This window comes from Sarcophilus harrisii, chromosome 5 (genome assembly GCF_902635505.1).
Source record: "Sarcophilus harrisii chromosome 5, mSarHar1.11, whole genome shotgun sequence".
NCBI lineage: Eukaryota > Metazoa > Chordata > Mammalia > Dasyuromorphia > Dasyuridae > Sarcophilus > Sarcophilus harrisii.
In genome coordinates, this window is record NC_045430.1 from 149,013,441 (window position 1) to 149,025,719 (window position 12,279).

The 12,279-nt window shown below is 31.8% G+C and overlaps 1 protein-coding gene across 7 annotated transcripts in view; it reads left to right on the forward strand.

The window, feature by feature from the left end:
• Positions 1-12,279, forward strand: part of KMT2E (lysine methyltransferase 2E) — an 83,656-nt gene that overhangs the window by 49,282 nt on the left and 22,095 nt on the right. For 6 of the 7 annotated variants that reach the window (XM_031938717.1, XM_031938720.1, XM_023504768.2 and 3 more), the window contains 7 exons: positions 357-395; positions 2,603-2,833; positions 2,924-3,054; positions 5,374-5,491; positions 6,380-6,489; positions 10,583-10,847; positions 12,011-12,109. In XM_031938717.1, the coding sequence (XP_031794577.1) occupies positions 357-395; positions 2,603-2,833; positions 2,924-3,054; positions 5,374-5,491; positions 6,380-6,489; positions 10,583-10,847; positions 12,011-12,109 (993 nt within the window). The remainder of the gene's footprint in view (positions 1-356; positions 396-2,602; positions 2,834-2,923; positions 3,055-5,373; positions 5,492-6,379; positions 6,490-10,582; positions 10,848-12,010; positions 12,110-12,279) is intronic. The other variant, XM_031938718.1, reaches the window with a different exon arrangement.

Sequence of the window (12,279 nt, forward strand, 5' to 3'; positions counted from 1 at the left end):
AGTCTCCTTTCCCAGGAATATAGTGTTTATTCTTGCTACGATACTTTTGATCATGTTCTTTTCCATGCTTAAGATCCCTCTTACCTAGTTATGTCTAACCTCCATGATGACATCTTTACCTAATCTAGACTTCACATATCTCCCTTCCTTCAGAATATAGTACATAGTCTGTACCACACAATTTAGGATTTAATTATATTGTGTCCTGTATTATGTACAGTCAGATATTAATCATATTTTGTAATTGTGTTTCCCTTAAAACTTAGGTTCCTGCAGAGTATGTTTTTGATGTTCTATAAATATTTAAATTTTAAAGTTTAAATACATCTAATCTGTAACACCTATCTTTATTTTAGTCTTTTCGTGAAGGATCTAGGAAATCATCAAGAGTTAAGGTAAATATATTTTTTAAAAATTCACAATTCATTAATCAGATATTATTCAAGGGCTAATTAGTTTGTCTAGAACCTTTATTTCTCCTTCTGTTTACTATTATTTATACTCTCATTAGAGGGTGTACTAGAGATATTTCCACTAATTAAGGGAAGAATAAGAATGAATGATGTGAGCACATTTAAACATTTAACTAAAATCAGATTTTTGTCATTTTTCCATTATCCATATTTTCAGTTTCTCCTCACAGACTTGTCATTTCTATAACCATATAATTATATTTGCAATATAAATGTTGTCAAATTTAAATAACCTTTTTAGCAAATTTAGTTACTTATTTTGGTTTTCAAACATGAATTCATTGGATTATGTGCTCATTTTTATTTATAGGTATAAAATTTTGAGTTTTTATTCAGTTTTTATGTCAGTTGGAGAATTATTTTACAACTGAGCAAAAGACAACTGTAGGGCATTTTCTCTTTAAGCAATTAATAACTTGGGGGAAAATATGTTATTACTGTATAATTTAAAATTCTAATGTGATTAATATAGTGTAAAGAAGAATCCATTATAGACTGAAGAAATTGTCATGTTTCTTTCTAGGAGGACAGACGACTCTGTACTCAATTCTTAACTTACTTTGTTATTGCAAATCCTTAATTTTGTTCTAGTTTGAGAGCAGTGCTTAGTGTTTTTTCATTCCTAATAGTAGTGACTATGAGTTACACTTTTAAGAAACACATTTTACTTCTTATTTTAAATTTATATAATATATATTCTTTCCTTAGATTTCATGTATTAAAGTTTGTATCATGTTGTATTCATTTTAAATGGGTTAAAAGTTATGTGTAAATTAATTACATGTTATTAGTAAATATTAAGATATTAAAAATATGAATACTTTTTGATTTGTTCTTGGGGATTTTTATATCACTTTTATACAATGATTATGATAATGTAAGTAAAATTACAAATATATGCAGACATTCAAAGATGTAAAGTATTTATAATTCCAAATGGCAAAGAATTTTAAAAACTATCATTAAAATATATAAGGTGGTCACTCAAAATTAGATAAGATAGTGTCATATTTGTTATCTGGAAATTTTTTTATATACGATTTTTAATTCATATGCAATTTTAAGCATTTGTGTTTATCATTAACTAAAATTGAATGCTATTTCTCACTTCTAATATGAGTTTGTCTATACAGACATAGAAAAAAGTTTAAATTTTCTTTTATTTCTCTTCACAGAAAAAAAAAATTTGTAATATGTAACCCTGAACAACTACTTACAGTTGTAGCTTTGAATGAATGATTTTTAATATTCACAGGAAATTTCTATTATATATACATATTCCTAAATTTGTAAAATTCATGCTGCATGGTAAACCTTTTTGCTAAGATATTATGGACAAATTTGGCCCTCTTTTAAACATTTTAATACGCTGAAGGAGGGTGAATGTTCTGTCCTATCTGCCATTTATGAGTCTTGTCTGGTTATATAATTTAATTTCAATTTTTTAAGAAATGGAAATTATAGAAATAGTCACTCTTAGAAACAGTTTTATCATCATCATGGTCTCTGACTGGGATTTTGATTATTTCACATTTGGCCAAGAGACAGAGATTTCCAACCTTAGAATTAACATAACATAAACCTTAGAATTAGAACAGCTCTTCAAAATACAATTTGGCTTATGTTAGCCTTTAAAAAAAATTTTTTTTTTTTAGACTTTAAGCATGCAATAGTAACTAAGAAAATCAGTTTCTCAATCAAAATGAAGTTGTGATAACTTTTAAGGGGGGGGATGGGGGAGAAATATGTGTGCAGGTACTGGGGCTGAGGTCAAATATTAGAAGTTTCCATCTTTGGTAGGACTAGAAATGTCATATTTACCATTAACTATGCACTTTTATAGGTAGACATCCCTAGTTTACTAGTCTGTTGTTTGGGACACCAGTGCTTATCTTGCCCATATCCTTTCAGATTTCTCTTCACCCTTGCTGCATTATCAAGATGTTGCTAACTCCTATGGTGCAATATTACTTTTAGGAGTACTGCCTTAGGAAATAAAAATCATTTTCCTAATTCTATTGATAATTTCTGTGATGTTGTCATGGGTCATTTCTATTTTTGTAATGTGTAGATTAGCATTTTCTAATGGAGCGTAAATATTAATAGTAAATTTGTTGTGATTTTTCTAGGGTTCAGCTCCAGAGATTGAGCCTTCTGATGGGTCGAATTTTGGATGGGAAACTAAAATCAAAGCTTGGATGGATCGTTATGAGGAAGCAAATAATAATCAGTACAGTGAAGGTGTCCAAAGAGAGGCACAGAGAATAGCTTTACGATTAGGCAATGGAAATGATAAGAAAGAGATGAATACCAAATCAGAATCAAATGCCAGCAATCTGATCTTCAAACCCCCTGTAGAGGTGATTATGAAAGAAGAAAACTTGTAGTTTTACTTGTCAATAAAACAATACCTAAGTTGATTTAAAATTTTAATTTTGACATCTTTTTAGAGCTACATACAAAAGAATAAGAAAATTTTGAAATCTGCCAAAGATTTGCCTCCTGATGCCCTTATTATTGAATACAGAGGGAAGTTCATGCTAAGAGAACAGTTTGAAGCAAATGGATATTTCTTTAAGAGGTATATATTTATTACTGTTGTTTTTGTAATTTACTTTAAATTTATCAATTTAAATTTAAATAAACTAAGTTTAAAATTTCTGACTTTTTTAAGCCAGCACTAAATTTATAATTGCTTGTCTCCAATTCTCTTAATGTTCATAATTGCCTGTTTTGAAATGATAATGAAGGCAGTCTATCTAGTACATAGATCTGTCTTTGTTAATGATTTGCTTTGTGAGCTTAAGCCCATCCTTTCATTTTAAGAGAGTGGTAGTTCCCAAAAATCATGGAATAGAATTTGTTCCCACATTAAAATTCTGCATTCTACAGTTCCTATTCAATTATAATTTACTCACTGGGCTTCCTGGCTTAGCATCTGAAAAGTCATTCAATAGCTTCTTTGTTGTCAAAAAACTAAAACTATATTTTCTGCTACAGGCCTGGGTAATAGGAATAGTTTTTTATTTCTTATTTAAATTTTCACTGTGCTGTGATTAGCTTACTCAGCTGTGAGGGAAAAAAAATTGAAAAAATGTTAAGGGCCATTGTTCTAGAATTAGTTTTTCAGTTAGTAACAGAGGGTTGGACAAGCATAAATTTTAAGGTCATTTAAATTCTTTAAGGTTAATGAAGTGGTATCTAAAGCTTCATTTTATAAAAAGCAGTTTAAAATACTTCACTTTTGTAAGAATATCCCTTAACAGAGTTTTATGTATTTTCTAATTGTCTTAATAACCAATTTAAAATAATTTATCTATTGAAAATATTGTGTGATATATTGGATTGTGGTGTCTGGGGAAGGGGTTGCGGAGGAAGACGGAATTGGAACAAAAGGTTTTGCAAGAGAGGGAGGCTATACACAAAACTCTCAGTCTTTTTTGTTGTTATTTTGGTTTACTTTTGTTTATTTTGAAAAATTTGTCTCCTGGCTTCAGTGAAATAAAAGTTCAAAGGCTACTCATGGGCCCAGTACCGCTAAAGATTAACCTTAGACTCTTGACCTGCTTTGTTTTTAAGCTGGATCTATTTACTTTCTTAGGCTAGACTAAGCCTTTTCTCAGGGATTGGACTATATTGATGCCAGATTCTTGACACCTAACCTTATCTGGCCAGCTCACTCTAACTCTGCATTTCTAAGCTCTAAGAGATCCTCCAGACTCAGCCGTGAACTGAGTAGCACGGATTATAAATTTGTAGCAACACTTTTAGCAGGGATCTTTGCTATTAAGGAACCTGGTCCAAAAGCTGTACAGTTCTTTGATATCATAAACACTAGTGTTTGGGAAGATGATTCCCTAATCATATCCTTTCTAACCTGAATGGGGCAAAATCTGGCACTTCCAAGATGCTAGCCAAAAGTGAGAGTTATATTTTGACCCACTTTCTCTTTTGATTCCCCAAAGTCTAAGTTACATGTAATTTGTATGTAGTTATGGTTGTTTGGGATCTTGTATATTACAGAAGTTCATTTTGGAAATTTCATTAAGACATAATTATATGATTCCCAGGTCATTGTTTGTTTCTTGAGTATTTTAGCCACTAACTATTTTAAGTTAAATGTATGTGCTTATTTTAATTGGAATATATTAGACAATTCCATAAATACAGATTTGCCATGGTTTGTGTTGCATATGTATGCATATATGTGACCTATTAAATAATTTTAATTGCACTAAAAAGCTGCAATGTAAACATATGCTGTGCTGTGGTGGTTGTTTCTTTAACAAGGTATGGTAAACTCAATGATTTTTTCTTGTAAAATCTGGATTTCCAGATATGTGTTTTGCCTAAAGTTTTAAAAGATATATGTGCATATCAGTAGCAGAAAACTTGATAATTAAGATTACTTTATGGGTAAATTTACCAGAGCTGTTTCTACATTCTAAGAGCTTATATGAAGAAATACAATTTATTCTTTGTTTTTGGCAGTGCAGAGTAAAAGAGAATTTTCATTAAACAATTGTTTATTCTTTAATTTTCCCCATTTTTTCCCCTCCATCTTGAATATAGACTACTTAAGTTAGATTTTCAAATTACCCATCCAAGTCCAAACAGGACACACATAAAGCTGGGGGATGTGGGAGGGAAATAGTTGACATATTTATAACAGTTTTTGTCTTGTTTCTTTTTTGATTCCTGTACATGGGAAATGTGACTACTAGAAACCTATTCATTAAAAATCATACTAAAATGAACCATCTCATCTTACTATTTATTATGACTATTATTTTAACCTATGCTTTAATTTTTCTTTGTAACAAATTAGACCTAATCAGAACATTAATTTTTGAATTTTATAATTAAAATGTCATTGAGTGATAGCATTTTTTCTTTTCAGGCCATATCCTTTTGTTCTCTTCTACTCAAAATTTCATGGGCTAGAAATGTGTGTTGATGCAAGGACTTTTGGAAATGAGGCTCGATTCATTAGGCGTTCTTGTACACCAAATGCAGAGGTAGGTTGTTTTTGTAATTTTAAATTTAGGGTTAATATTTTGACTGTAATATATCAGTCTTAGAGAACCGATTTGTTGTTGTACAGCGTTTTCCTCAACTAAAAAATATCTTACTAATTATATAGGTATGTGTGAACTTTCATGAATTTCTTCTATAAGGATATTGTGATGACACCTTTCTGTTAACATTACTTTTTCATCTTTTAGTGCTCTCACAAAAACAGAACACTTGCTAATTACAAACAAGTATATTATAGTTATTCATCTAGTTCATTTTCCATGAATTTTATGATGTGATTTAGGACTTCACTGGATAGTAGCAAATAGCCTAGCACAGAATTTGGACTCGGAAAGAACTGGGTTCAAACCCTTATTGTTCCCTTTATTACTGGCTCCCTGAGCTTGTAAATTACTATATCTTAGAGCTTTATTTTTCTTCTCATCTATAAAAGGAAGAGGTTGAACTATTTGATTTCTAAGATTGTTTTCAGTTCTAAAATTCTAGGGTGCTCTGTAAGGATGAATACTATCTGAGGACTTAGGCAAGATTGTTATGAGTTTTTTAAAGTTTCTAATTAATTAAATGAATTAGTATAATATAATATATTCTTTATATTATATAATGTCTAAATTACAATATTGAATAATTATATTATTCAATATAGTAATTATTATTATCATTTACTAATTATGAATGTAAGACTGATTAATAAGCCAGTATAAAATTAGGTTCATTATTTTATTAAATTTCAGTCTTTTCAAGGAACCTATTGAATGGACATACCGATTCTTAATGATTCCTAAATTAATATTGTCTGGTTAATTTTATTTGGATAAAAATGTTTTAAAAGAATTTTGGACTAAGCTTCATTTTTCTTTGTTCTCTAGGTGAGGCATGTCATTGAAGATGGAACCATTCATCTTTATATTTACTCCATCCAAAGCATTCCAAAGGGAACTGAAATTACTATAGCTTTTGATTTTGACTATGGAAATTGGTACGTACAAAAATTGCCATTTTGCATACGTATTTTTTTAAAAAATATATAATCAATTAAGACTTTTTAGTGACATGCTTTACAGAAGTAATCCTACTCTACCCATTGGTAAAAGACTAAGGGATAGCTTTCTCCCTTATCATTGCTTTAATCATATTAAAGGAATGGAAGGATTTAGATTCCCCAAAACCAGGTGATCTATCTTACTTGTGAAACATTAAGAATCTATTGATTTTTCCTCCATGAAAGCTATTCAGAAGAAAAAAAAAAGCTCATATATTTTTCCAGTACAGTTTCTGGGAATAGCTTATTTTTCCTTAATATAAAGAAAAGAGTGCTTTATTCTGTTAAAAAATACTTCATGCTGAAATATTTTTCATCCCTGTGCTTTTAGAAGAGAGTAACCATAAATTTTTTAGTCAAAAAAAAAAAAAATTTCCTTTTTGACTTTAAGGACAGATAAATTGGAAAGGTGGTGTTTTCATAGTGACCTGGCTTTGGAATTAAGGAAGACACCTTCTTTCCCCTCTCTAACACTCATACTGGCTGTGTTAACTCTGGGCAAATCACCTAATAATCTCTCAGTGCCTCAGGCCATTCTAAGATTGTGAATTGCAGAGAAAGTGCCTGTCTACAGTGGCAAAGTTGAGACCTCTACTGGGATTTTATTATACTGATAAAATGCCAAGTTGACTGTATGTTCTCCTTTACTTTTCCCCTTCTCCCAAGTGATCACGTGTCCCAGGGCTGAAAAGCACTAAGGATTACGAATTGAAATATTTCATATTAAAATACTGTTAAACCAGCACACAGAATTTGGTTCACTTTGACAGTGGAGGATAAAGTTGACTCATTTAGAAAGATGCTTTTTCAAAATTAATTTTCCGAACTTTACCATAATTCATTTTTCTTTTTCTTTTCTTCTTTCTTTCTTTTTTTAACTGAGACAATTGGGGTTAAGTGACTTGCCCAGGGTCATACAGCTAGGACGTGTTGTGTCTTAGATCAGATTTGAACTCAGATCTTCCTGATTTCAGAGCTGGTGCTCTATCCACTACACTACCTAATTGCCCCCATAAATCCTTAACCAAAAAGAGCTAAATCTTCTTTTTGCCTTCTCCCCAGTTTAACTGATAATACTGTGATAAAGGTTGAATCTACAATTGACTTTTAATGATTCTCTTGTTTCTTTGTCACCTTAAATAGCAGTTGGAAATGAGCAGAAATGGTACACATAAGTTTTTGCTTGTTTCTTTTACATTTCCAAAATATTATTAATGCTATCATATTTTTAATCTAGTGTTCTTCTCTAAGAACATCTGAGGCCTTGACAAGCAAAGAGTGATAGCATCCTAGAATATGACTAAAGACTATAAAATCGTAAAACTAAATGTAGATGTAGCCAAAAAATAATTTTATTTTCCTCAATTTCATACCCTTTTTTCTTTTTCTGTCAAAGGTTTCCTATAGGTTGCATTGCATCTCTCCTTCCCAAAATGAATTGTTGACACTTCAAGAACAGATAACTTGGAGGTCTTATTGCTTAGGAGTCCTTTCCCTTCTCTTGGGAATTGAGTCGCCTACTAAAACCATTAAACTTGGCCTATTCTCTGTTTTCAGAGATTCTAGGAAAAGATATGAAGTGAAACAGAATCGTTATATTGTTTCATTATTCCCTGTCATAGTTGTGAAAATATAGTTTCACCATGTAGGTGAGATGTATTTAATTTTTTCTTTGCTTTTTCTTCATTATTTTTATGAAAATAGGCCTTCATAGCAATTGCCTTATGCAGTAGTTGACAGATAATAGGCATTTTGACTACAAGATGTCCCAGAAGTCTTGATTTAGTTCTAAATTATTAAAACTGCACTAAAGACTTTTGAGACACCCTGTATTTTTCTGTAGCAGTAACAACTTTCAAAAGTTGTCTGATGCTTTTAAAGCATCAATCTTTTCTGTACTTATAGCTATTGTTCCTCTTGGTTCATTAAGTTTATTTCCCATGAACAGCTTCCCCTTATGTTAGTCTGAGAGAACCCTAAAGAAAGCACATTAAAAAAAAATTTTTTTTTAATTGAAGGATTTTGCTATCATTTTAAACTTTGAATTCACACCCAGAACAAAATCTTAACTAAATCTGTACTCTCACTGTGCTTTTACTGCTTCAACTAAACAAAATTTTAAGAATATTGTTCATAATTTATTTACTCCAATAAAGTAGAAGCTAAAGATAGAAAGTAATTGGTTTCAGCTTCAAACCAAATTATTTTGATTGTAAACTAAAATTGGCAGCCTATGCAGTGTTAGCCATTTGGTGGCATGATTCTAACCCCAACAGAAATCACATGTGCCAAGAGTGGCTTTCAAAGGTATCATACCAAGTCCAGGATAAGGAAGGTGAGGCTGGGTGGCACTTGACACTTAATGTTTTCATTAATGTGCAAGTCTCAGTGTTAAACCCTGTTTTCATGCATAGCATAGAGGCAGTTTACAGCTCAGCCCCATGGAGTCAGATCTTTGGAAACTGGAATCCTCCAGTGACCAGCAGCACCAGGTGGCCCAGCTCACCTGGCCTGCCCCACTAGTAGGCTTTGTTCCCTCCTTCTTCTATTATCCCCTCTTCTCTCTTTTGGTGGTGATGAGTGATGGCGGCATGTCTGGCTGGCACGTTCTCACTCCTTTGCTCCTGTCCAACAGGGCTGGGGCTTACATGGATGGCTCTTCCCGGGCGGGCTGAGTGCCTGAGCTGACCTCAGGAAGCATGAGCCAGACATGCTGCCATCACTCGTAAAACTTCCGTGCCACTGCTGCTACCACCAGAAAATGGGCTAATGAAGAAGTGCTGAAAGGAACTGGAACACTCTTCTCTGCAAAAGAGAGTCCCCAGGTGGTGTGGCAGGCCAGGAGCAAGTTCTCAAAAACTTGGGTGTGGGTCTTTCTCAACAACCCTTGAAAGGTGTGAGGGGACAGCTGTTCTGAGAGCTGTTCTCTAATTGGGGGAGGGGTGGGGCTGTCCTTTTCTTCAATAACTATTTATTAAACATTTACCCATGTGCAAAGAACTGCCCTAAAGAAAATATAAAGATGATTAAGCTAATGATTCTTCTTAAAGAGCTTAAAAAAGGGCATGATACATAATTATACAAAATATACAATAGATAGTATAATACAGAAGATAATACAAAAAGCATTATAAAAGTACAAAGTTTTATAGGTACCTTTATATTTGTTTTACAGTTGCCTTTCATTAAATGCATCCTTGAACCATAGATTTTATTAGAACTTGAAATAAACCTAATAATGTACTAAACGTTACATTAACATTCTTCATTTTCACCTATTTTCTAATGCCTGTTTGAAAATTTTAGGAGTAATTGTGATTTTTGGTTTAATGTTAATAAGGCAATTCATTGTTGTTGTTTACCAGTTTAGAATTTGGCTGTTTCTTTGCTTTTTTTTTTTTTGGAAAAGATTTGCATTTCATTTCTTGGTACCAAGTTTGCTGATAGTTTAATTATGCACTAGTGTGACATCTAGTGGTGATAAGGTTAAGTTTTTGAAAAGTGATGCTCTAAGGTCAGGAAGATTATTTTGAATGTTTTAAAATTTGGAGAAGATCTACGTTCAAATGCTAGTCTTATTACTGAACTTGGCGCTTAATTTTTCTTGACCTCTGTTACTTCACCTCTCAAATAAGATCAACCAAGACTGTCACTAAAATCTTTTAGGATCTTATGCTCATGTACCTATTTTGGGAGAGAGAAAAAAAAATTCTCTTAGAATCTACATGCTCATTTAACAAATATTGAATATAATTTTACTATTCAGAGTTATAAATAAGGTTATAATATCTATGCATTTTTGATGCATTTGATCACATCTCCCCAATTTGATATTCATTCTTTAAGAAACTTAATTCCTAATTATATTTTTGTTCCAACTATAAAATGTGATTCAACTACCTATAATTAAAATAAGACACATTTATGAAATCATATAACTCCAGACATTTTAAAATACATTAAATTGATGTTTTTGTAATCATGTTTATTAATAAATATTAACTGTGTATTTCTTCTCTCCCACCCCTAGCAAGTATAAAGTGGATTGTGCATGCCTCAAAGAAAATCCTGAATGTCCTGTTTTAAAACGGTGTTCTGAACCAACGGAAAATATTAATAGTGGTTATGAAACCAGAAGGAAAAAAGGGAAAAAAGAGAAGGACATTTCGAAAGAAAAAGAAACACAAAATCAAAATATTACTTTGGATTGTGAAAGTGTCACCAATAAAATGAGGAGCCCAGATAATAAACAAAGAAAACTTTCTCCACTGAGACTATCTATATCAAATAATCAGGTACTAAAATATAAATAATGCAAATATTAACTTTCAAAGAATATAATGAACTTTTATAAAACCAAAAGGAAGGATTTTTATTAACATCCCAATATTTTTTTAAAGTTAAAATTCTGCACAAATATTTTAAGTATTCTTATTTTTTAAAGTAATTCCAAATTGTCTTAGTGAAGGTACAGATTCTACCAAAATTTTTACCTTCAATGTCTTCATTAAAGAAAGGTTATTGAAGTTATTTCATTTGGGGATATTACTATTTTAGTAAAATAGGTTTTCTTTTCTCTTAAATGTGGGCTTTTCCAGACTGGCTTCATTAAGGGAAATTAGGCAAAAACTAGAATCTTCTTGAGGTTTTTTCCCCCCTGGGTTTCTTTGATTCAGTGATGAATGTTGAAATCATTCTAGCATTCAGCAGTAAACTTCTTTTCTGTTTCTTTGACAAAAATACAATTAAATACAACCTTGTTTCTGATAGGGCAAAATATCAATGAAGAGTCATTGAGATTTTTGAGACATATTATTTTTTAAATTTAATGGTGTTCTTATTTTTGGTGGTGGTGGTTTGTGTGTATGTTTAGATCATTTTAATCACTAAGAAACAAAACAGTAAGTGATGGACTTCAGATACCTTCATTCTTTTCTATGTAGCTGCTAATTATCCTGCAAAGTAATGTCAGCTCAAGTTGTGAATCACCAAATACTGACTGCCTTATATGCCTTACATGTGCAAGGCACTGTTGAACAGTGTGGTTCTAAGAAAGTGTATTGTTTTTATACACACACACACACACATATATATATATATATAAAATTTTGGGATGAATACAAATATATAGCAAAAGATCATGTTTATGTCTTCTCTGTGTAAACAATCTCTAAAAAATTTTTGAATTCATTGATAAGAATTTTGTGAGATTTAATAACAAAAGAAAAATCTTAGATGCTTGGATTTGAGCAGGTTCTCTAATCAGGAGACTTATAGTTTCAAAACTGGTTCTAAATAGGTTGTAGTTTATAAATTGTTGCAGCATATAAAACTGGTTGTTTGCTTTTGACTTAGTAGTTTATGGACATTTTAGCATCTCTATGCAGTTGTAGTAGATTTCCCTAGTTTGTAGATGGACTAGTGGAGCTTCTGTAAAGCAGTCATTTCCATCTTTCAGGAGCCAGATTTTATTGATGATATAGAAGAAAAAACTGCTATTAGCAATGAAGTAGAAATGGAATCAGAGGAGCAGATTGCAGAAAGGAAAAGGAAGATGGTAAGTTGGGAAGCAAGTAGCTGCTTAATGCTCTTGTTAGGGCTCAGTGACAGCTGTTCTTCCCATGCTAATTGTTGCTCCCTTTACATGGGCTTTAGAATGAGTAAATGGAGGTCAGTTCCCTAAGTGTGCTTGAACTTCAAATTTGGGGTTTGCTGTGCCAGTGAGAG